Raw genomic sequence first — 27482 nt, forward strand, 5'->3', positions numbered from 1 at the left:
TCTAAAAGCCATCCACTGCTCAATGGCTCATAAATACATTTACACATCGGTTCTCGAGCCTCACTTCTCATTCTGAATTAGGGTCCCAAGACAATACCATTAATTTTCATGATTGCCAAAATACCTTTATACCATATTGTATGTGAGGCAAGGATCATGTAGTGTTTTCTACTCAATAACCTCTGATGGGTCATTTTGGTACCTAAGTTCATATAATAAACTAGACTCTCCAGTAGGTCACGCAAGTAAATCCAAATTCCTGGATATTTTCTACTGGTGTGGGCACATCTAATTTCCACAAATTTAAAAAAAAAAGAAGAAAATTTTGGTTTTCATGGTAAATAAAATGCCTTTTGTTCCTTTCTATTTTGCTAATTATATTTATATTTTCTGTTACTCAGCCTTTTATTTTATATCATTAATGGTGATAATCAGTATAATATAAATGTGATAAAAAAAAAAGTAAAAAGAAAGAAAATGGTTAAACATAGGTGCAAAAGTGGATGTCAGGTAAGAAGCTTGCTTCCCAACCCCATGGCTCTAGATTCAGTCCCAATGCATTGCAGCTGACCAACGGTTTGAAAATAGATTTTTATTTCTTTATTGCCCACAAGGGGCTAAACATAGAGGGGACAAACAAGGACAGACAAAGGGATTAAGTCGATTAGATCGACCCCGGTGTGTAACTGGTACTTAATTTATCGACCCCGAAAGGATGAAAAGCAAAGTCGACCTTGGCAGAATTTGAACTCAGAACGTAACGGCAAACAAAATACCACTAAGCATTTCACCTGGCGCATTAACGATTCTGCTAACTCGCTGCCTTCTTCCTTAGAATAGATTTGTTAGACAGAAACTGAATGAAGCCCATCATATATATATATGGCGGTATATATAAAGCACCCAGTGCACTCTGTTAAATGGTTGGTATTAGGAAGGGCATCCAGCCATAGAAACTATGTCTCAACAGACAGCTGGAGTCTAGACAGCTCTCTGCTAGCCAGCTCCATGTCAAACTGTCCAACCCATGCCAACATGGAAAGTGGATGTTGAATGATGATGATGATGCATGTATGTATATCTCTGAATGTATGTGTCTTTGTGTATGTGTTTGTTCCCCCACCACTGCTTGATGAGTGGTGTTAGTTTATTTACATCCTTGTAACCTAACAGTTCAGAAAAAGAGATTGATTAAATAAGTACCGGGCTTTGCAAAAAAAAAAAAATGTCCTGGAGTCGATTTGTTTGACCTTCAAGGTGGTGCCCCAGCATGGCCTCAGTCAAATGGCTGATGCAAGTACAAGATAGAAAAGAAATGTTCTAGTGCACCATAATCACACACTTAAGCAATTGCAGCATGCCAGCTCCCAAAAGACTCATACTGGTGGGTTTTCCAAACATACCACCATGACCACCTGGTTGGTTGTATGGGAACCAGCATATTAAATTTGAACCTTGTTTTAGAGTACATTTTAAGGCCAAATTCCCATAGAGAACATCTCAGTGGTTCATGAGTTGCTGACTCTTGTTTATAGAAAGGTGTTGCATGAGACAAGATATCATCAGGCGATGAAGGCAGAGAGATGGCAGAAACGTTAGCACACCGGGCAAAATGCTTAGCGGTATTTCGTCTGCCGCTATGTTCTGAGTTCAAATTCCGCCGAGGTTGACTTTGCCTTTTATCCTTTCGGGGTCGATTAAATAAGTACCAGTTAAGCACTGGGGTCGATGTAATCGACTTTATCCATTTGTTTGTCCCCTCTGTGTGTAGCTCCTTGTGGGCAGTAAAGAAATAAGATATCATCATCTTCATTATCATCATTTAAGTGTTCCCTTTTCTATGCTTGTAAGGGACAAAACAGAATTTGTTGAGGTAGATTTTCTATGACAGGACACTCTTCCTGTTGCCGACTCTTATTTATTCCCAAGTAAATTAATACTTACCATGGCCAGACATGTTTTCTATGGGACACTGGAAATAAACAACACTGCTTATATAACAGTGATGCTTGTTTACAACCATCATGTGATGTCAAGACAAGGAGACAGTAACACACACACACACACACGACAGGCTTCTTTCAGTTTCTGTCTACAAAATCCACTCACTGCTTGGGACTATATCAGAAGATGCCCAAAGTGCCAAGCAATGAGACTGAACCCAAAACCATGTGGTTGGAAAGCAAGCTTTTTAACCACTTAGTTATGGCTGTGCGTATTCTCACAAACAATGAATAAATGGATAACAAGTATATATTCCACCTGAGTAAGTACCAGTGAACCAATGATTGTTCTGTCAGAAACATGTTACCAAAGATGCTATTGTTCGCAAAATGCATCATATAAAACAGAAATTAAAAATAAATAAGTAAATAAAAGAGAAGAAAATCATTCAAAATTGAACTTTATTCATTGTTTAAAATTTAAAGAAACATAATTTTTTTTGTTATTTAAAATTTTATTTCTCCAAAATACCATTCTTTGTATACTAGTGTGTATGTGTATTTGTATGTAAGTGTGTGTGCATGAGAAGGTGTGTCTGCATGTATGCATGTGTGTGAATAACATGTGCTTGTGTATATAAGGGGTGTGATTCTGGAACATGTATGTAGGAGGATGCATGCATGTGTTTGTGTAAGTGTGCATGTAGGGGGTTTGTGTATGTGTGTATGTATGTATATGCAGGAGAATGTGTGTCTGTGTATGTATGAATGTGTGTGTGTGTGGTCTGTGTCTGTGTAGCTGTAAATAGAGGAAGGGTGTGTATCTATGTGCATGCATGTAAGATAGTGTGTATGTATGTAGGATGATGTATGTCAGTGTGTATATATCTGCTTGATTATTTTCCTTCATTTCCTCTTGGACTCGCTCTGCCTTTCTTTCTTTCTTTCTTTCTAGCAGCTGTGGTCAGATCAAGACGAATTGGCTCTGCCATGTTTAGAAATTTTCAAGACACTCCATATAACATGACATTGCCCCTACAATTCCATCAGGAGTGGCGGGCATGGAATACGTTCAGTTCAGCGGGTATTTATGTGTCTATGTAGGAGGCATATTTTTGTGTGTGTGTGAGCACTTGTGTATGTGTGTGTGTGAGCACTTGTGTATGTGTGTGTATGTGTGTGTGTGCATGAACATGTGTAAATGCAGGATGATGTATTTTTTGTCAAAGTGCTTATGTAGGAGGTGGGTATGTCTGTGTGTATGTATAAATGTAGGGAGGTGTGTTTGTGTGCACGTGTTAAGTGTATATGTAGCATGTATGTAAGTGTGTTTAGGAGGGTATGTGTCTGAATTGCATATACAAGAGGACGTGTATGCACATGTATATGTATGTCTATGTGTAAGTATACATATAGTAAGGCATGTGTGTGTGTGTGTGTGTGTGTATGTAAGAGTGGTGTGTATGGTTATATATCAATGGCTTTGAGAAAACACAATGTGAACCCCATTGCAGTGAATTCCTTCTCAGAACACAGTGAGAAGATAAAATCTTCAGAGATGCTCTAATAATCCAGCAGGTTATGTATATATATATATATATATATATTTATATATGTGTATATTTCGTTTTTGGATTTGGTTTGCATGATTCTTTATGTGAGTTCATGTGTTGAAGCATATTTTATTGTGTGTGAGGAAAGTCATTCTCTTTCACTGCTTTATTATTTAACATACTATGTCCACTGCTAACACCACCCTGGATCCCCAAAGTACCCCGATCCCCAAAGTACCCCGGACCTCGTTGCCCCCGTGCCGCTGACACGTTAAAATGCTCGAACCGATCGTGACGATGCCGGACCCTCCGGCCCCTGTGCAGGTGGCACGTAAAAAGCACCCAATCCACTCACGGAGTGGTTGGCGTTAGGAAGGGCATCCAGCCGTAGAAACTCTGCCAGATTCAGACTGGAGCCTGGAGCGGCCCCTGGCTTCCCAGACCCGGTCGAACCGTCCAACCCGTGCTAGCGCGGAAAGCGGACGTTAAACGATGATGATGATGATGATGATGATGATACTCACCAGTTTGGTTTCCACTCTCATTTACTTATTTATATTTTCTAAAATTTTCATTGCATCTTGCAACCTTTTCGATAGTCATTGACTCTGTCCATTATCTGAGCTGCGTTCTTTCTTGTTTCAAAAGAACGCAGCTTGGGTAATAAACAGAGTCAATGACTATCGAAAAGGTTGCAAGATGCAATGAAAATTTTAGAAAAAATAAATATGTAAATGAGTGGAAACTAAACTGGTGGGTGTGTTAAATAATAAAGCACTGAAAGAGAATGACTCTCTCCAGAAGCAACAATATATATGTATATATTTGATTAATGCAAGAGACGGAAGACGGAAGATACAAGTGTGTTTATTGATCACTACAATAGTTTTGACCCATCTGGCATTGATCCCTCACAGGCGGGATACTGTACAGCTGATTTAGGAGTATCTGTGAATGTAGATGTGTCTCATATATATATATATATAAACACACACACACACTCACATACACACACACACACACACATAAAGTTTAAGCAATGTATCACATCAGACCCTTGTTTGATCCCTGAGTTAAAACTTGTTAAACAAAGTCAACATAAAAATGTGTGGAAAAACAAGTAACAAAATCATATAATCAATTACAATAATATTTCGAGAGGGTGGGGAGGGAGGTGGAAAGCTGCAGAGCAATGAAAATTGTGAAACCATCCATATTTGCTGTTGGTCAAGCAGAACTGTGATCAAAAGCAATCCAGTCTTTTTGGATATTTATAACTAATTACATTGATCAATATGTTCTATTTTTTTTTTCTAAATATGGGTGTGTTTTTAGGGAGACGTATTTGGTTGCTATATTTGGCAGGTTGAGCATCTGTGTCCCGGCCTACCATACAATTTTAACAATTACGGGTCAATTGGGTGGAAGAAGATCAACAAAGCTTTTAAGAAAATAAAAAAAAAGGCTGGAAATAATTGGCAGTCATGAATTTATGGAAATAAATATCAGAAATGATATCACTTTCAACTTGAAGAAAAAGCAAGATTTGTTCTTTACAAAAATATAAGAAGACTTGTACAAAAAATAGAAATCATGAAACATTTTATAATTCTTCTTTGATATAATACAATCTAGTTAAACCCTGATCAAGAGCAGAAGACACCCTTGGCACCAAATCTTCCATTCATAGCAGTTAACATTCAATAAAAAAAAATAATTAAATTCAAAGTATTTGCAACTATAACTTATTGGCAATCAAATTTTTGGTTAGTTTTTGTTTTTGATGTCATAAAGCTTCAGTAAACACTGTTTAAGCAGGTTGATCAAGGAAATTAACTGTCTCATATGATACAGAAACTTATCCAAATTTATGTGTCCTAGCTAAGTGATATTGTTTTTATCATTGGCACACTATTCAAAGATTTAGAATTCAACTCTTTTCTAATTATATATCTAATGAATAGACTGCCAATGAGTTTGAATTAATTTTATAACATAATTAACATTTTGGAGGACGTTTAACAAAATATTTCTCTGTCACTTTTATATATTTGCATATATTATGTTGCATATATTATTTGCATATATTATGTTGATGTTAACCAAGTGAAATCTCATGTCATCATTCATATTGTCATCAAATTTTAATTGAGATTTCAATCTAATTATGCATACTTTATTATGGGTGATCTAAGGAGAATTAATATTAATAAGGTTTGTCTCAATTTATAGATAGCAAGGAGGTTGTTGAAGAAGATTGGTTACTAAAAAGGTACATAAAGCTCTTATCATTAATACTGTTACAATTATCACACATGTTGATCATTATGGCTGTTGTTAACTTTTGTAGATTTGTAAAAGTTTTATCAATTATGACAGTTGGCTGGGTATCTAATTTCTTTTCTCTCTTAATCACATTATTTTACTTAATGTATTATGTATAATTTAATAAAAATATTATTAACAAATTATTAATAGATTAATATTAATTTACAAATAATTTCATAAGATATAACATTTCTTTACTCAATATGTATTATTCCAAATTTGGGTGCTGATTTACCAAACCCAAGAATTTATCGAATCGCGGAAAGTTTTCCTGGGTTAATAAAGGTAACAGGCTTTTGGTTGGCAACATAATTCTTGTGACTTATTGGTGATCTTTTTCAGGGAGCATATTCCAGTTAAGATAACCATTTCAAAGAAAAGATTTTCCTTTCTGTAGATAATGTCACCTGAATTTGAAGAAAAGAAAAGAAAAAAAACAAGTTATAAAATACTGATTTCTACTACCGACAAAAAGAGACACATTTTACAAGTGGGTGTAGTTGATTAATTAAATTGACCTTACTTCTTGAGTGGAACTTTAATTTATTGAGCCCAGAAGGATAAACAAACAAAGTTGATTTCAAAGAGGATTTGAGCTCCTAATGTAAAGCACTAAAACTAAATATCACATGACATTCTGTCGAACACTTTAACAATGCTGCCAAAAAACATGGGTCAATTGGGTGGAAGAAGGTCACTAAAAATTTTAAGAAAATATAAAAAAAAAAAGGCTGGAAATAATTGGTAATCGTGAATTTATGGACATAAATATCAGAAATGATATCACTTTCAACTTGAAGAAAAACATTACTGACTAACAAATATGAAATAAAAACAATATAAATACAAAGAATTTAGAAGTATACAGCTAAGTGGCTATGTTGGGGTACAACAACTTATTGCATTGATCCTATTGTATTGAAGTTATTTCAGTCTGGTATTTACTTAATTGATCTCTATCAAATAAAAAAAAGCACAACTTGATACAACACTAAACAAGCACAGACATTGGCCCAGATCAGCACACACACACACACACATACTGAGCTTTTGTACAGTTTGTTTCTCAAACCTTAATTATATGACAATGGTCAATACTAGGTGCTGTGCAGTGAGATCTAACCCAGAACCATGTGTTGGTGAAGCAAATATTTCTTAACATTGAAAAAAAAAACAAATAATTTCTTTTCCATGATCCAAGTTCAAATCTCACTGAGGCTCACTTTGCTTTTATTCTGTCATGGGTGTTAAAAAAGTACCATTTCAGAGCAATGCATTGCTAGAATCGGGAAAGATGCTCTGCAATGTCTGTTCAGGTTCTTTGTGCTTTGATCATAATGTCTGTGAAGACACAGTATCAGGCTGTAGCAGTACACATTGTAATGTGGCTGGCATTAAGAAGGACATCTAGCTGTAGAAACCATGCGAAGCTGACATTAGAGCTTGACACAGCCCTGAGGTTTGCCACACCCTGTCAAACCATCCAACCCAAGTCAGCATGACAAACGGCATTGACATGATGATGATGATGATGATGACGATAGTGCTGACAATGATGATGATGGTGATGATATCAGCTGCTCACTTTCTTTGCCTAAAAATTCCAAAGTTTCTGAAATTATTTTTTAGACATTCAGTATTATAGCCAAATGCATCAATAACTATCAATAACTAAAGGTTGCGCCTGTTTCTACCTTCAGTATTTAGCATCGTTTCCTCTTCCTCCTCATCTCTCTGCAATTGCAATTACACTTCAAACTTTTCTTGGTTTTTGCATAAAACTAAATAGTTACTTCAATAATTTTATCCATCAATACTATTGATCTTTAACATGGGTACAAAGCTACAAACCTTGTGATGAGGTGTATAATCAATTATATTTACCCCCTGCACTTGATTGGTTACTTATTTTACTGATATTGGAAAAGATGAAAAGTGAAATTGAACCCAGTGGAATACTATTGATAGAATAATATAATTAAATTAATAAATTAATAAAATAATAATTATTCCTAATTCTTTCTGTTATTAGAAGATTTCTGAAAGAATCAAAGTTGATTTTTAACTGAACAATTTAGATTTTAACAGCGAGATATATAATTAAACCTAAATAAATCAATAGCACTCGGGCAGTGAAACAAGAGATGACTATGAAAAGTTACAAAAACAAATAAAATTAAAGGAAATATTGAAACTATGTAAAATTCAATATTTAAAGTAAAAAGAGCAGTAGATTGGCAGAATCATTTGTATGTCAGAGAAAATGACTTGGGCTGCTTATTCTTGTTCTTCACATTCTGATTTCAAATCTTGCTCGAGTCAACTTTTTTTCTTTTCTTTTTTTCTTTTCTAGGGTCTTTATCAACCTCTAAAGTATAGAAGTCAATATAACTGACTCAGATTTCTGGTTTGTCAGGAAATTATAACTGTTCTGAGTTTTAATTCCAGATCTTTTTGCTTTGACCGGCAGATTTAAAAAATTATTTCTTTGTAACTAAACACTTTTAAATTTCGTATACTGGTAGAATGTGTTTATAAAACATCTTTTTCTCTTGGCTTTCTTGAGAAAATTCTGTAGTTTGTAAGCTATTTGCTCTTTAATTTCTTGCATTTCGGCAATTTCAACCAATCAATGAGATCTATTGAGGTGAATTCAATTTCTGCCGTAGTGTGTCAACAACATTTATTTGTGGTGTCATATGAAAATGTCACTGTTATTTATGACATATTTCATATCAGTTACGTTCGGATGAATAAAAGATTATCGTTATTAAACTTTTATTAATAAACACATATTCTAAGTTCATAACATATGCAGTTTTAATTTTCCTCTCTGTTGTACAGATACACATATTACATATTATATATTCGTTTAAGAAAAAGATTGGGTTTATTTACATTTCTGAAGAAAAAAAGATACCCTTCCCCCCACCCCTAACCTTAACTCTAACCCTAACTCCAACCCTAACTCTAACCCTAACCCAAACCCTAACTCTAACCCAACCCTAACCCTAAAACAGATTGAAATGCAATAGATCGATACTAGGGTCATAATTATGGGTGGACACTAAAGAGGGAACAGTTTTGTTATCCAGCTCTGTTTACAAATGACCCCTCAATTTATGGCCACAGGGTATCTTTTCTCTCATAAATAACAGTGACATTTCAATTATTATTATTTTCAAATAATTATTAGTGACATAAGCGGTATTAATACCAAAAACAATCTTCATATCCAACTTAATGTGGTTGCTTTGTTAGAATGCTGACTACTGCAGTATTCGCCTTAAGAGATCCTCTCTTATGGATGCATGGTGCATAAAAGTACACATTTAATATCGTTGGCAGTTCCGGTGCCTATATCAGTCGATTCTTATCTACCAGCGATATAAGTATAGGAACCCTTATGCATCATACATCCATATAAGAGGAACTCTAAAAGCAAATAGTTGATGTAAATATATGCTGAACTTTATCTTGCACTGAGTGCTGACCTCAATCGGAGTGATTACTGTTGCTGTACACAGGCAACTGAATGAATCACTGCCGTAAACTGGTTAAAGTGGTTGATGTAAATATATGCTGAACCATTGTAGTGCGTTATTGCTGATCTCATTCAAGATGATTACTGTCAATGCAACTTAGTTGCTTGATAAAAACAAAAAAAAAACGTCATGGGGATAAGGGTACAGGTGTCTTTGGAGTGCTCAACCACTTGGAAGTTAAATCATGAGCAGGTTGTTCTGTTCATTGGATCAACTGGAACACTTGTTATTGTAGTGGATAGTATGCCAGTGTGTGTGTGTGTGTAAGAGAGAAAGAGAGAGAGAAGAAGAGAGAAAGAGAAATATGTAGAATTGATCTCCGTACTTGACACGTACTTTATTTATTGACCCTCCCTACTCCATCCATGTAATATGAATGTAAAGTTGATCAGGCTTTGAAGTCAGAGAATTGTGCAGCATTCATTCCAAATGCTGCAAAGAGTTTTATCTGATGCCACAAATGTCCCTACCAATTAGCTGCCTTCTATCCAAAGTGTCTTCTTTTGAAGACGGTAGTGTGTAATTCGAAGGAGATTTGGTTACTATTTCTAGTAGGCCTGAAAACCACCACATAAAGGCCTCCCTCAGTGACCTGTTGTTAATTGTTTACTACTCACAAAGTTGTTTTAGCAATGCTAGTTCTCTCAGCAGAGGAAACATCTCCTGAGTTATCTCCAAGACTGATGTCTGCCACATTTGCTGTAGAGATGCAGGAAAGATTAGATGATAGCATGAAGATGGAGCAATGGATGGGGGCGGGGTAGGGTGGATGGGTGGGTGGCAAGAAAGAGATTGGTAATGCTGACTGATAGGATATGTGGGTGTGGTGGTTGTAAAGGGTGGAGAAATGTGGTTGGTCTGTGTATCGCTGGCAGGACGTTCTACTAGGAAATAAAGAGCCTCACTTGTTTACTCACATGCATACACACACAAACTGATGCATACATGTATGTATATGTGTATATAAATATATATATATGCATGTGTGTGTATGTGTGCATCTGCATATAAATAAATATATATTCACACACACAGACACACGCACATATATATACATCTACATTATATATGTGTATTACATACATATATATTATTCGCTCACACACACATATATGCATTTAAATGATGATGATATACATATAAGTGCTCATATATATATAGATATATACATGTGTGTATATATATATATATATATATACATGGTGTGTGTATATATATATACAAGTATACATATATATACACATACATATATGTATATACATGAATGTATACATAGGTATATTATGCATAAACACACCATAGGGCCTACCATGGAAACAGTATAGTTTAGCAAAACATCAACAAACACGATGACATATTGTCTATTCATGGTGATGCAAGTGGGCGTCTAGCACGCGGATGAAGAGGAATAGGTGGAGGTGGAGAGTGACTGATGTCTGCAGCAAATATTTACAAGTAACAAGCAACATGTTATGAATGGTGCAGCTGTAGAAATATCAGGATATTGGTGTAAAAGGCCATGCAATATTTAATCATGTCCATTTTTTTTTTTTTTTAGTACTGAATTTAAATTCTGCTTGAGTAGACTTTGTTTTTCATCCCAATAAGAGCAAGCAAGTGGCGATAATATTAAAAATTTTTTTTTTTTTTGATAAATTGTTTGGACTGGTGGGAGTGAAGGCTCATGCACATGTTCTTAAAGGGACCCTCTGAGACTGGTGTGATAAATGTGGTTAAAATTGTTCACGAACAGTTTACATAAGAACAGAGCCTTAAATTCTTGGTGGTGGTGGTGGTGATTGATGGGGTGGGCGTGCAGGAATGAAGTTGATTATATTGACCTCAGTACTTGGTTGATATTTTATTTTATCAATTGTGGAAGGGTGACAAGCAAAGTTGTCTGTCCTGTATACATTTATGTAAACTCACCAAATCTTAATTTGGGGTAATAGCAAATGAATAGAGAGCCCAAGAAAAAGCCTTTCATTTTCTTATTTCCCCATTTTATATGAAAGTATATTTTGCTTTTCAAAAGGCTGGTGAGATAAATACTGGTCATATACAGCTTTTGATTTAATTTCTATAACTCATTCACCCCACTTTGAATTTGAGGTGTTTTGCCTATGAAAAATATCATCATCATTGTTTAACGTCCATTTTCCATGCTGGACGATTTGACTGAGGTCTGGAAAGCCAGTGGCTGCACCAGGCTCCAATCTGATCTGACAATGTTTCTACAGCTGGATGCTTTTCCTAATGCCAACCACTCTGAGAGTGTAGTGGGTGCTTTTTATGTGCCACCAGCACAGGAACCAGTCAGGCAGGCCTGGCATCAATCACATTCATATGATGCATTTTACATGCCATCAGCACAGGAGCCTGTCAGGGGGCACTGGCTACAGCTATAATTTTGGTTTTACTTGACTGAACAGGTCTTCTCAAGCATATCATATCACCCGATGCATCAAATGGGCCAGACATGCAACACTGGCATCGGCCATGGCTGTGATCTCACTTTAGTTGCTGAGTCTTCTTAATCATAGCATATCTCCAAAGGAGATATGTGGTCAATATATCAATTACTTTGTAGAAATATCACAAATAGAGCAAAATTGGTTTACTTTTCTAATGATGATGATGATGTTGATGATGATAGTAATGATGATGATGATGGTAATGATGATGGTGATTGTAATGAAGACAAGTGATGCTACTGTTGTTGATGATGGTAGTGATGATGATGACGATGATGATGATGATGGTAATGATGATAATGATGATGGTGATTGTAATGATGACAACAAGTGATGCTACTGCTGTTGATGATGGTAGTGATGATGATGACGACGATGATGATTTGTGGATGCAGCCACAGGTCACTTCTGATTGAGGAGATGTATAGCATTTAAACAGGCGTCCAAAAGACTAGGTCCAATTGTAGACTCATATCTCTGAATATGGCACACTCCTGTCTAGTTGAGCCTTCATGTTGGATTCTCTTTCTATCATCATCTCTGGTTATTTTTCTAAGTAATGGAGATAACCTCTAACAGTGTAAAGAAAGGGATTGCTCAGTGCCTAAAACATTGAGCAAAGAATATAAGCAGTGATTGTGATACCCACCACGAAGAAATGATCAAGCTCAGTAACAATCTATTAAGCAACAACTACCCTAAAAACATACTATCTACTCCAATTATGAAGAAATGACAGGATGAGACCAATAAACTGTCCAGTCTGTCTACCCTATGTGAAAGGCCTCTCCGAAAAGATACAAAAGATACGTGGCCCATATGACATCAGGACAGTATTCAAGAGTAATACAACATTTTGCAAATATCCCCGTTGGGTAAAACCACCAATAGAAGAGAATATGACCAAAAACTGCATGTACTCCATCCCATGCAGCTGTGGTAGGTTACACAAAGGGGAAACATGCCACCCCCTCAAATTAAGGGTAGAGGAACATCGCAAAGCTGTGACAAGGGGAGATATTGATAAATTGGGTATAGCTGATCACGTATGGAAAAATGGAGACCACCTGCCCCTGTGGGGTGAAGTTAAAATAATAGACAGAGAAAAACCACTGGAAAATACAAAAACTAAAAGAAGCAGCACATATGCTAGGACACAACGACCTCCTAAGCAGACTGAGTGAAGGTATGAGTAGCATATGAGAACCAGTATTAGGGAAGGATAGGAAAATATTAGATTAATAAGCCCTAAAAATTCACTCCATAATTGCCCATGAGCGTATGGCATAGTGGTTAAGAGCGTGGGCTACTAACCTCAAGATTCTGAGTTTGATTCCAGGCAGTGACCTGAATAACAGTAACAACAACAATAATAATAATAATAACATTGAAAAATACTTTAAGAATGAGAACCCAGGTTCGAAATTTCCCCAGGACACCTGATGAAGGCTGGAGAATATATCAGTCAAAACGTTGAATGTAAATAATGTACTTTGATATAGTCACTATATTTAAAAAAGGATGTACTAAAATATTTCTAAGATAACAGAATGTCGCCAACCTTTGGGGAAGAAGTTTGTGTATAGCATGTATTTTGTGTGTAAGCACTTTTGTTACTCAACTTCTCAAACATGTCTTCTGGACTAATGGTGGAGAAGTTATTGCAATAGTGTTGACTATTTCCAGTTTAGTTTTGGATTAAGAATTTTCATAAAGTTTTCCTCTGTTGCCTTTCATAGATGATGATTTCATCATTATTTTGTAAAAGAGGAATATTCTAAATTTTCCATTTGCATAAATACCTAGTTGTTTACTACATAAAACAGCAGTTCTTAACCTGGGGGTCACTTGGGGTTTATCAGGAGTGGGGTGGAGCGTGGAGGTGTGGTCATAGAGGGTTTGGGAGAAAGTAATTTATTTCATGTATCTGAGGTATTGCATTGCAGCTGCATTGCTGTATTGCAGTGTCATGCATTGCAGCTGCTAGTGGTATTATCACTAGTGGTAAGTGCTTCACTCCTGCTCTGTGACTCCCATTCGATGACCATAAAATTTATCATAGGGGTCACAGTAATACCCTGGAGAGCCTCAGGGGATAAAACGATGAAAAGAGTTAGGAACCACTGACATGGAACGTTTCTAATAGGTGAACCTCTAACTTGCTGTTTGTACATGTTTACTGTATCACATGTCCACAATGTAATGGGAATTATATTGGGGAAACAGGAACAAAACTCACCAATCATATAAATGTACACAAACAGCAATTTAAAGAAGATTCATCTCTAAGAAATGTTCCATGTAGAAAATATCTAGAAATTTGTGCAAATGGAAAATTTAAAATATTCCCCTTTTACAAAAAAAAAAGATAAAAATTATCAACTTTGAAAGGTAAGAGAATACTTTATAAGAAAAATAAGTCCAAAACTAGACCAGAAATAGTCAGCACCATTACTAAAAACAACTTGAAAAGTTGAACAACAAAAATGTTCACACACAAAATACACACTGTATACAAACTTCTTCTCCAAAGGTTGATGACATTCTGTTGCTTGCTTAAATAAAAGTTTTTTACTGCATGGCACCTTTGGCAAGTGTCTTCTACTATAATCTCAGGTTGACCAAAGCCTTGTGAGTGGATTTGGGAGACAGAAATGAAGGAAGTTTGCTTTGTGTGTGTGCGTGTGTGTGTATATATATATATATATATTCTGATATATATACGTATATATATATATATATATATACGTATATATCAGAAACTGAAAGAAGCCTGTCATATATATTTGTGTGTGTGTGTGTGTGTGTGAGCACACGTGTGCATGTGTTTCTCCCCCACCAACACTTGACAACCAAGGTTGTTCTATTTACATCCCCGTAACTTAGCAGTTCAGCAAAAGAGACCGATAGAATAAGTACCAAGCTTTAAAATAAAAAAAAGTACTCGGGTTGATTTGTTCAACTAAAATCCTACAAGGCAGTGCCCCAGTATGGCCACAGTCCAATGACTGAAACAAGTAAAAGATAGGCATACTCCAACCTCAGATGTGTTGTCTCATCTCACCGCCTTCTCCAACACTACTACTACTACTACTACTACAGTAAACTCTGCTCCTTGAAGATCACTAGTCTTATACTCCCTACACAGGTGCTCCTGCCTAATTTGTACTCTCCTTTTATTGCTCATGTTGTGACTAATCTGCCAGGCACTGCATAAATCACAATACAAGTCCTTTCTTCCTAGAGCATTGGCTCTCATCTCGCTTATGTCTTTCCTTGCAGTCATCAACTTACAACATTTATAGTTGTGAGCTGGCAGAATTGTTATCATGTCAAAGAAAAGTTTAGTAGCATTTCTTTTGGCTCTTTACAATCTGAGTTCCTGCTGAGGCTGACTTTGTCTTTCATCTTTTCAGGGTCAATAAAATAAAGTTCCAGTTGAGCACAGGTGTCAACGTAATCAACTTATTGCCTCCCCTAAAACTGCTGGTCTTGAGCCAATATTTGAAACCATTAACTTAGATGTCTTGTTATTATATTTCTGTTGAAACACACTGCCTTTGTTTTTGTTGATTTTCAAAATAATACTCTTTTACTCTTTTACTTGTTTCAGTCATTTGACTGTGGCCATGCTGGAGCACCACCTTTAGTCGAGCAAATCGACCCCAGGACTTATTCTTTGTAAGCCTAGTACTTATTCTAGTACTTTTGCCGAACTGCTAAGTTATAGGGACGTAAACACACCAGCATCAGTTGTCAAGCGATGTTGGGGGTGACAAACACAGACACACAAGCACAGACACACACACACACACATATATACGATGGGCTTCTTTCAGTTTTCCGTCTACCAAATCCACTCACAAGGTTTTGGTCGGCCCGAGGCTATAGTAGGAGACACTTGCCCAAGGTGCCACGTAGTGGGACTGAACCCAGAACCATGTGGTTAGTAAAGCAAGCTACTTACCACACAGCCACTCCTATGCCTATACTGAAAAATTTTGTAAAATAATTTTGTCATTATTAGATTGAAATCACTTTAACTCTTTAACATTTGGATTTCTCTATCAAATATAATGCTTATTTATTCACATTGATAAAAATTATTCATGCATTACCTTGTAGCTTTGAGATGTCAATGATGTGATTGTTTATTTTTAGAATAATATTGTAGGGTAAGTGTGGAGGTGCTATGGCCCAGTGGTTAGAGCAGTGGACTCATGATTGGAGGATCACGGTTTCGATTCCTACACCGGGTGTTGTGTGTGTTTATTGAGCGAAAACACCTAAAAGCTTCATGAGGCTCTGGCAGGGGGTGGTGGCGACCCCTGTTGTACTCTTTCGCCACAACTTTCTCTCACTCTTTCTTCCTGTTTCTTGAGCAATGCTGCGATGGACTAGCGTCCTGTCCAGCTGGGGGGAACACATATGCCACAGAAAGCGGGAAACCGGGCCCATGAGCCTGGCTAGGCTTGAAAGGGCAATGTTTATTGTTTTTATTGTAGGGTAAGTATGAGAGGCTGAATCTACCCAGTTCAAAGATAAATCAGGTAGGTTATTTGGGTTGGATAAAAATCTCTGTTTGTTCATGAATGACCATGGGATTGCATCTAGAAAGTTCCCCTGTGAGGCACAAGTCCAGGCAAGCTTGTTTATGGTAGACCAGCAGTCATCCATGCATACCAGCCTCCCTTCTCCATGCCACCGATGTTATGCAAGGGCAAAGACTGACACAGCTTGGCACCAGTGATGTCACAACTCATTTCTACAGCTGAGTGAACTGGAGCAATGTGAAATAACGTGTCTTGCTTAAGAACACAACACATAGCTCGGTCCAAGAATCGATTGTGAGCCCGATGGTCTAATCACTGATGGCTGGTTTAAATACTAAAGGGTACAAGCACGAATTTTACATCATAAAACCAAGGGAGGTCTCAGGTGGGATGGTATCAAAATGGTTAAAGCTTAAATGAAACATTCATGTCATCAGTTCTACCAATCTCAGAAGGTCTGCAAAATCTATGGGCATTGTTCCTTCCTTCAGATCTAGTAACCAAAAAAAAAAAAAAAAAAATGGAAAGATAGAGAGTGAAAAAGAGAGAGGGAGAGAGAGAGAGAGCAAGAGAAAGAGAGAAACACACGCCCACAAACAAACATAGATAAAAATATACATAAGAGGTGGGAGAGACGAGTGAGTAGAGAGATAAATAGTCACACTATGGCTTAGCCATGCTGGTTGATAGGTTGAAGGGAAGAAGGGAGAAAGATGTGATTAAAAAAAAAATGATAACATGCATGTGCATCTACATGAGGGTGTGTTTGTGTTTGTGTGTGTGTGTGTGCTGCGGGTGTGTGTGTGCGGGTGTGTGTGTGCGTGTGTGTGTGTGTGTGTGTGTGAGTGAAGGAGGTTTATAAAAGAACATTGTTGGTGAGAAGAAAATAAGTTGTTGGCTGGGAGCCAGGTTCAGTCAAGAGATACAAATAGCATATAATTTTGCCCAGCTGTTGAAAGCAGCTTGCGGAGTGGCATGCTGGACTCATATTCAAGTGATTGATGATGTATTGAAGATGGTGGTGACAGCAATGGTGGCGGTGATGATGCTGGTGGTGATGGTGATGATGGTAGTGATGCCGATAGAGGCGGTTGTGGCGACGGGTGATGGTAGTAACGGTGCTGGTAGTGATGGTAATGATAATGGTGGTGGTGAGAGTGACGGTGGTGCCAATGTTGGTGGTGAAGGTTGTAGTGGTGACAGTAGTTGCAGTGGTGGTAGTGTGGACAGATTGTTAGCACTGATAATATAGATGTGGAGGGTGAAAGTAGTGGTGGTGATGGAACTAAGTGATGGTAGGAGTAGGGATAGAGGTGGTGTGGTAGAGATGGCGATGGAGGTGGCGGTGGTGGTGCCGGTCACTATAAGTGAAACAAAGTAGTAAACTAGGCATAAAATTTCGTTTTTGGATTAGGTTTACAAGATTCTTTATGTGAGTTCGTGTGTTGAAGCATATTCTGTTGTGTCTGGGGAGAGTCATTTTCTTTTTGTACCTTATAATATAACACACACACCGGTAAAATTTCCACTTTTTTTTCTCATTTTTATTTTCCTAAAATTTTCATTGCGTCTTGCAACCTTTTCAATAGTTTTGACTCTGTCCGTTATTTAGGAAAATAAAAATAAGGAAAAAAAGTGGAAATTTTACCGGTGAGTGTGATATATTATGAGGCACAAAAAGAAAATGACTCTCCCCAGACACAACAGAATAGTCATAAAATGTTTCTTTTGAAAGTACCATTTTCTTCCCCAGATATGCCGCCCACCATATGTATTTTACAGGTCATAACTGTCACAGACTCTTCTAAGTTGGTGGAGGCTTATACCTTGTTCTTGTTGTTTAGTATCCAAGTTAGTAGACCTGTGGTTGAGACCTATGAACCAAGGCATTCCAGATTCCAGCCATGGAAGTCCATTTTTCTTCAGGCAAAGTTTATAAGACACACATTATCAAATGTGTTCTTCTCTTTTAGGTGGTAATGGTGTGATTTGAGAAAGGTTTGGCTAATATTTCTAGCAGGTATAATGAAGACATAGAAGTATCCTTAATGGTTTGATAGGTTAATGATACTTGTTGACACAATTTAAAGGTCATTCCCGAAATTGCACAGATCAACAATTAGAATGCTAGGAAAGGTTTCCCTATGAGGAAGGACTGTGTATAGTTCTATATGGAGTTGGGGTGGAGTAAAACAAGACAGTAGAGGAAAGGCATGAAGGGAATCTGTTGTACTTTTGTTGCTAAGCAATAATGTGACCGCGTGTGTACCGTTGGTGATTTTTTTTCCTCCATCTTCCCATCTTTGGATCTTTCCTTTTTCTATGTTTCTGATGAAGAGCTCCGCTCGAAACGTTAAACCCTCCTTCTTCCCTTCCTTTCTGAGCGTCCAATAATACTATATTTGTTCCACGTCCTTGCGTTGTGTTTTCTCTTTGTGTTTTCATGTTTGGATTAACTTTATATACATATATAGTTTGTTAAGTGTTGACACACAAAACTCTTGGCCCTTGAGTCACTGCTGTTTCTGGTAAATATTGGTTTCAAAATTTGGCACAAGGTCAGCAAGTTGAGGAGTGGGTGCAAGTCAATTACATTGACCCAGTGTTAAACTAGTACTTATTTTATTAACTTTGAAAGGATAAAAGGCAAATTTGATCCTGTTGGAATTTGAACTCAGAACATAAAGATTGATGAAATACGACTAAGCATTTTGCCTGGCATACTAAATGATTCTGCTAGCTCACTGTCTGCTTCTGGTAAATATATATATATATATATATATATATATATATAAACGTATATGTTGATTGCTTTATCTTGTCAGATAACCACTTATATACGATGTCTGTACATGACTGGGTTATAGTGAGATATACTTGTATGCCACTTATCTCATCTTGATGTCATTTATGCAGAAACAGTATCATCTGAAATCCTCTATTCTCTACATCATCCCCCTATATGCATCCTTAGCTCACACACTGAAGCTCCTAACAAATGACAAGAAGAACTAAGATGTTTGTAGTATCTGTCCAAGAAGAGACAGAGGGAGGATAAAATATGTCAGTGGGTTAGGGTTGCAATGTGATTTAGCTATTAAATCTTTTACAATTGATGCTTACTTGTAAGAGGTAAAAATAAATTCATTTTGACTCATTTATCCACTTTGAGGCTCTATAATAGAATCCCAGAAAATCCAACGCAATATCTATTTATAGTTCTATATTTAAGAGATGAGGAATTATGTACATTATTTACATTATTTACATTCGAAAAACAAGATGAGGACAAATATCCGTTGAATGTAAATAATGTAAATATCTATTTATATTCTTTAATATTTCCTACTATCTTGGCTTCATAAACCTAAATTTATACACCCATCAGCCAACGATTCTCATACTTTAATACACACCTTTTTTTTTTATTTGTCTTTGAAAAGTTCTATAAGATGGAATGGCTAGTCATTATTTGTGAATGGAAGTATGATTACTATTTTAGTATATATTTCATTGATTGTATAAATACCATCCCATAAATAGGGTTCCTGATGACTGAGAAGCACTGATATCGCTTAAGCTACCTTCCTGAAACAATGCTGATCTTTGCCAAAACAGATCAGTTCTAGTCTTGTTAACTCTGGAGATGATAAATAAGATACATTTTGTTTTTCTTTTATTAATAGTTTAAACACGAGGAAGAGGCCGTGTCTAAAACTAGAATTAGTAGTGTTATAATGTTTTGGACAGAGTGTAGAGTAGAAACGGAAGCTTGAGAATTAGCAATCATATAATTAGGCTGGATTGAGCATGGAGCAGAAATAGAAATAGAGAATTAGCAATAATGTAATAGGCTGAACTGAGCATCATTATATATATATTTTTTGAAACTAATTACATTTATTATAATTGATGTTTAGTCTGCATATTTGGAGGGTGCTGTGAGCATGAAAAACAGGGTTAGGAAGGGAATTCCAGAGGGTTGATACTCTGAAAGGAACAATTGGGAGTAGTGGTTAGTTTAAAGCTATGCGTGAAGAGAGAAGGAAGAATAAGTATATCATGTAGACTTAGGTGGAGAGTAGTATGAAATTAGCCAGCCATGAAGAACATAAGCCGTTGCAGGAACAGTAAAAAAAGTGGCATGAGAAGAATGTTTCTCTGTGAGTCAGAGAGTAAAGTTTGTTGGTCAGCAAACCTTTACAATTTAATCAGATGGCTTTCATTTGGATGATGTTTAGGATGCTGCCTGACATGCCAGTGCCACCCAACTGGTTCCCATGCCGGTGGCACATAAAAAGCATTATTTGAGCATGGTCAATGCCAGTACCGCCTGGCTGGCTCCCGTGCTGGTAGCATATAAAAAGCATTATTTGAGCATGGTCAATGCCAGTACCGCCTGGCTGGCTCCCGTGCTGGTAGCATACAAAAAGCATTATTTGAGCATGGTCAATGCCAGTACCACCTGGCTGGCTCCCGTGCTGGTAGCATATAAAAAGCATTATTTGAGCATGGTCAATGCCAGTACCGCCTGACTGGATCCCATGCTGGTGGCACAGAAAAAGCACCATACAAGCGTGGTCGATGCTAGTGCTGCCTGACTGGCCCCCATGCTGGTGACAAGTAAAAAGCACCCACTACACTCTTGGAGTAGTTGGTGTTGGGAAGGGCACCCAGCAGTAGATACCTTGTCAGATCAGACTGGAGCCTGGTACAGCCTCCTGGCTTGCCAGTCCTCAGTCAAACCGTCCAACCCATGCCAGCATGGAAAATGGATGTTAAATGATGATGATGATGTGTAACATTTCAGATGGAGCAATATTCCATTATGAGTCTCATTTCTACCTTGTAGTGAAATGAGCTGTCTGTAGCCAAAGTATTTTCTGGTCCTAAAAAGGGAAGCTAGTCCTTGGAATACAATTTTTGGTTGCATATGCACATATAATAGACTCTGTACATTTTTGCATTATGTATATTAAATGCATTAATATTTTTGTAGACAAATGCAAAAATATATAGTCATATGTATGCATTTTGATCATTACCAAATACGTTAGTCAGGGAAAGTGCCAATGACTTTGTTAAATCCTTCCAGACTCATAAGACTGGTGCAACTAATGGCAAGCTTGAATATTTGCAGGCCAATGCTTGTAGGAATAAAGAGAGAGAAGATAGAGAAGATAGAAAGTGAGAAATAATTTGCCATTACCAACAGTAAATAAGCATAAAAGTAAACAAACAGAAAAGAATAGACAAAAAAAGTGCATAGCTCTCAAATTTGGGGATGTGCAAACAAGAATGTGTGGGTACACACACACACACCACACACACACACACATACACATACAAACTTGTGCATCTACACAAATCTATGTATGTAGTAACACATAGATATACAATAGTTTTTCAGTTTTTTTTTTTTATTGGTTTCAGATATTGGAACATTGCCTTTAAGAATTTACTTGTTTCTGTTAAGAGTAAATATTTTGTCCAATACATTTTTCATTGACCTTTGGAAGACTGAACTGCAAAGTTGACCCGGGCAGGATTTGAAATCAGAACACAAAAAAATGGAATGAAATACCATGAGAAATTTTGTCGGATGTTCTGATTGTGACATACTGCCATTCCTCACATAAATATAAAGTATATATGCTTATGATTAAAAGAAAGAAAAATGAGTTACTAAATTTACATTCTATGTTAGTGTGTTGATAAATTCTTAATGCTTGACAAGCTAAAACTACAATCAAAATTAGCTCAACCATAGGAGAATTAAGAAGCATGTTATATAGTTTTGAGTTGTTTCTACTTAACATCATAGAGACTAGAGATAACTGCACAGAGATAGGGAACAACACTTTAAGTGTTGCTAAGGGTACAGTTGACTGTAAGGTCCATTGCACTTTAAGTCTAGACATGTAATACTTCGTATGTATGTGTGTGTATGTGTACACACACACACACGTACACACACACAAATGTAAGTATGTTTGACTGGATGTATTAAATATATAATCTTTCCACTCATTTGCAGAAGGGTGTATTGTGCTCTTATGTTTTTGTAACACAAAACATTTACACACACACACACACACACACACACACACTCTTTTATTTGTTTCAGTCATTTAACTGTGGCCATGCTGGAGCGATGCCTTAAAGGGGTTTTAGTCAAAGAAATCGACCCTGGGACTTATTCTTTGTAAGCCTAGTACTTATTCTATTGGTGTCTTCTGCCAAACTGCCAAGTTATTGGGACGTAAACACACCAACACTAGTTGTCAAGTAGTGATTGGGGGACAAACACAGACACAAAAACACATACACATCATAAATATATATATATATATATATATATATATGACAGGTTTCTTTCAGTTTCTTTTCTACCAAATCCATTCAAAAGGCTTTGGTCAGCACAAGGCGCTATAGAAGAAGACACTTGCCAAAGATGCCATGCAGTGGGACAGAACCCAGAACCATGTGGTTAGAAAGCAAACTTCTTACCACACAACCATACCTGCACCTATATATATATGTGTATATATATATATAAAATGTATAAGATATATAATTTACAGTTCTTAAAAAGTACATGTATTTATACACACAGGTACATACACACACTGTTGCACACACTTACACACACACACCTCTGTATGTACATATAGCTATGCATATGTACATATATGTGTACATATATATATATATATATATATATATATATATATATATATATATATATATATATATATATATATGTGAAGAACTATGGCCCAGTGGTTAGGGTTCTGGGTTCATAATTATCAAGTTGTAGGTTCTATTCCTGGACTGGATAGCACATTGTACTCTTGAGCAAAGCAAATAATTTCATGTCGCTCCATGAAAGGATGAGTTGCATGAAGTGTGGGAGAAGTGAGAGTATGTCTTTGTTTGCTCGAAACTACATAAGTACCTAAAACTATTAGCAAAAGTGGGTAATACAAGCTATCAGCTCATATATTTGATTGTAAGGGATGGCTAAGCTTTTGTGCATACGTGTGTGTATGATATGATTACCTTAATACAGGTGTAATTTGAGGGCTATTTGGCTTCTATTTTTAGGTCAAGCAACCATATAGAGTCTCTTTCATGTATCAGGCATAATATATTTAGGGTTATATTAACCCTTTAGCATTCAGATTACTCTTTGAAATGTAATGCTTATATATATATATATATATATATATCATCATCATCATCATTTAATGTCCGCTTTCCATGCTAGCATGGGTTGGACGATTTGACTGAGGTCTGGCAAAGCAGACTCCAATCTGATCTGGCAGAGTTTCTACAGCTGGATGCCCTTCCTAACACCAACAACTCCGAGAGTATAGTGGGTGCTTTTATGTGCCACCTGCACAGGAGCCAGTCCAGTGGCACTGGCAACGACATCGCTCGAATATTTCACATACCACCAGCACAAGTGCTAGTAAGGTGACGCGGTAACAATCACACTCGAATGGTGTGCTTAACGTGCCATCAGCACGAAGGCCAGCTTGTTGCTCTGGCAACGATCTCACTCGTATGGGACTCTTAGCGCTCCACTAGCAATGGATGCCAGTCACTTCAATTTCACTTGCCTCAACTAGTCTTCACAAGCAGAGTTTAGTGTCCAATGAAGAAAAGGCACGCATAAGTGGACTGGTTACACCCCTAGCATAGGCCACAAGGTTATGGTCACACTTGCACTTGCCGAGTCTTCAACTGCACAGCATATTTCCAAAGGTCCCAGTCACTAGTCATTGCCTCGATGAGGCCCAATGTTTGAAGGTCATACTTCACCACCTCATCCCAGGTCTTCCTGGGTCTACCTCTTCCACAGGTTCCCTCAACTGCTAGGGTGTGGCACTTTATCACACAGCTATTGACATCCATTCTCGCCACATGACCATACCAGTGCAGTCGTCTCTCTTGCACACCACATCTGATGCTTCTTAGGTCCAACCTTTCTCTCAGGGCACTTACACTCTGTCGAGCATGCACACTGACATTACACATCCATCGGAGAATGCTGCCTTCATTCCTTGCGAGCTTACACATATCCTCAGCTGTCATGGCCTATGTTTCACTGCCATGTAGCATGGCTGTTCGTACACATGCATCAAACAGTCTACCTTTTACTCTGAGCGAGAGGCCCTTTGTCACCAGAAGAGGTAAGAGCTCTCTGAACTTAGCCCAGGCTTTTATTATTCTAGCAGCTACACTTTCAGTGCACCCTCCCCCGCTACTGACTTGGTCATCTAGGTAACGGAAGCTATCAACTACTTCTAGTTTTTCTCCTTGTAATGTGGCGGAAGTTGTTCTCTGGACATTTTCAGTGTTATTTATAGCGCCCAAGCATCTGCCACATATGAAAACTATCCTCCCAGTTAGCCTTCCTTTGATATTGCTGAACCTCTTATGTGTCCATAGCTTACACTGGGTGCTGCACCTCTTATGTGTCCATATTCACATTGATTTGAATTAATCATGTATTATCTAGTAACTTTGAGAGTTCAATGATGTGATTGCTTATTTTACAATAACATTGTTAGGTAGGTGTGAGAGGCCAAATGGTTAAATAAGGTATCCATCCAGTCTTAAGATAGCAGGGTGTGATTTGAAGGAGGTTTCCTTGTTATAATTCTTGCAGGTCAAACAACTGGGTATGTACTCCCTCATTGGTTTATATCCTGTCAGTGATATAGTACTGTGTTCATGGCTACAACACTTCATTCTCATATAGTCCAGTACCCATCCTCTTAACTGTGAATAGATAATAAAAGTAGGAAGTCAACAAATTCAGTAACTTCATATTCTAAACATTGCCAAATGTATATAAAATAGGTTTAGCTGCCACTTTTCAGTTAAGAAATATTTCAGTGTTGAACAGCTGATAACCGTTTCTAAAACCCAAATATAATACTTTACGTTGGGGTATTACTTTCATATCTGGGACAATATTCTTCATTCAATCATAGTGCAAAACATGGTAAATACAGAAATTTCCTTCTTTATTTTATTTACCATTTCTTATCTCAAAAATACCCACAAATCTCATTCTGATTGCTTTATTTCGCAGAGTAAAATATTTGTCTAATTTTATAGCATTTTTTGCTATATAATGGTAAATATTCTTGCTTGGCTTATATTTCAGTGAAGGACTTTTAAGAATTAATATTCTTCTTTGCTCTTGTTTTGTTTTGTGTATAGACTAAATATATTGACTGTTCAGAAAAAAAAAAAGCTTTCTTTTTGTTCTACATATTTCATGTCTTTTCGTCAAGTATCAGTTTTTGTTTGTTCATATATCTAACAGAATTCATTCATAATGGAGGGAAAAGCATCTTCTGGCATAAAAATCTAAAAAATTTAGATTATAGTCTGATATTGTCGTAGACAATAAGTCTTGGTTTAGATTGTTAGCGTAACATTGTCAGAGATAGTGCCTTAAGGTTCAGATTTTTACTCCTGATAACATAATTCTAGTAGAAGAGTTGGTTTTGTATGAAATTCATGCACAGCAGACAGTGTGTGGAATGAAAGGGCAAAAAGGATATGTGTAAGGATATAGTGTGTAGTAAGTCTGCTAAGATAAAATGACAGTTACCATTCTTCAGTGTCCAAACAGGAAGTTGGAAAACAAAACCCACATAAAATGAAATAAGAAAATGCAAAAATAAAGATAAAAAAAGAAGAAATATGTATGAAATTACTTTGAAGGGCATCAACTTTTCATGATCAGTTCCTGAGCAGATTCAACGGAAGAGGAAAACAGAAGTGGAGTGATATCAGCGTTGACAATTTCATTGCGAACAGATGGCTGGAAGAAAGGATAAACAGATAAATGAATAAATAAATAAATAAATAAATAAATAGTTAAATAAATAAATAAAAAATGATTAAGGCATTATTATTATTGATTATTGATAATGTTGATTTATTATTGGTGTCTTTTGATTATGTGCATGGCTCGTATTGTTTAATGTAATTTTTGACCAAAGATTGATATCAAAGTTGATGTAAAAATTAACGTCAATATACATTAAGAACTAGTTATGATACCAATCCAAGCTGAAATTGTGATGTCATAGAAATCTAGTCACAACTGAATGGTGTACATTTGGAACAAGTTATAATATCAATCCCTGCTAAAATGTGACATCATAGAACACTAGTCATAGACCACTACCCCTGAATCTTACGTTCATCTTTACAAATAGTATGTAATAATTAAATGTGCTTAAGCAAACGTAGGAAAAATGATAAAAGTTGTCTTACCCTGAGGCCAGAGAGTATTAGTGAAATATTTCTTTGATTAAGTTCTGACACTAGTTTGAACAAACACTGGAAATAAAGAATTAGCAATATCATACAAGTTTGGACAGAATGTAGAATAGGAATAGAAACAAAGAATTAGTAATGTAATAATATTTTGGACTGAATCATTATCATTGTTTAACATCCGTTTTCCATGCTAGCATGGGTTGGACGGTTCGACCGGAGTCTGGGAAGCCAGGAGGCTGCACCAGGCTCCAGTCTGATCTAGCAGTGTCTCTACAGCTGGATGCCCTTCCTATCGCCAACCACTCTGTGTGTGTAGTGGGTCCTTTTTATGTGCCACCAGCACAGGAACCAGGGGAGGCTGGCATCGGCCACATTCGGATGGCGCTTTTTATGTGCCACCGGCACAGGTATCACAACAACAATTAGAGTAGAAATGTAAACTTGAGAATTAGCAGTTATATAATAGTTTCGACTGGGCATAGAGTAAGGCAGTCATCTAGAGGCTCTGAGTTCAATCCCAGGCGAGGTACTAACTTAATTCACAAAAATTAACTGAAGCAAAAAATATGTAATACAGAGAGTGCAATGATAACAGTGTACTTCTGCAGATTAAATAAAGGGTTAGGTTTGAAATTCCAATACAATAACGAAGTCCAACACAAGACACCTGAAGAAGACTGAAGCATACAGCAGCTGAAATGTAGTGAAAGCAACAATCAAGATGAGGAAACCAGTCCAACTAATAGAAACAGTATACATAAGAGGATTAGCAATA

General features: G+C 36.8%; 1 protein-coding gene across 6 annotated transcripts in view; it reads right to left on the bottom strand.

Annotated features, from left to right (window-relative positions):
• Positions 1–5076: 5076 nt before the first annotated feature.
• The window catches only part of LOC115218858 (sodium-independent sulfate anion transporter), a 167045-nt gene continuing 144639 nt past the window's right edge, over positions 5077–27482 (bottom strand). For 5 of the 6 annotated variants that reach the window (XM_036505890.1, XM_036505897.1, XM_036505885.1 and 2 more), the window contains 3 exons: positions 26702–26767; positions 26137–26243; positions 5077–6231 (listed from right to left, as the gene is read on the bottom strand). In XM_036505890.1, the coding sequence (XP_036361783.1) occupies positions 26148–26243; positions 26702–26767 (162 nt within the window). In that variant the 3' untranslated portion in view covers positions 5077–6231; positions 26137–26147. Of the gene's footprint in view, positions 6232–26136; positions 26244–26701; positions 26768–27482 lie in introns of those variants that run through there. The other variant, XR_005000640.1, reaches the window with a different exon arrangement.

The sequence above is a fragment of the Octopus sinensis genome, linkage group LG1, assembly GCF_006345805.1.
Source record: "Octopus sinensis linkage group LG1, ASM634580v1, whole genome shotgun sequence".
In the NCBI taxonomy this organism is placed as follows: domain Eukaryota; kingdom Metazoa; phylum Mollusca; class Cephalopoda; order Octopoda; family Octopodidae; genus Octopus; species Octopus sinensis.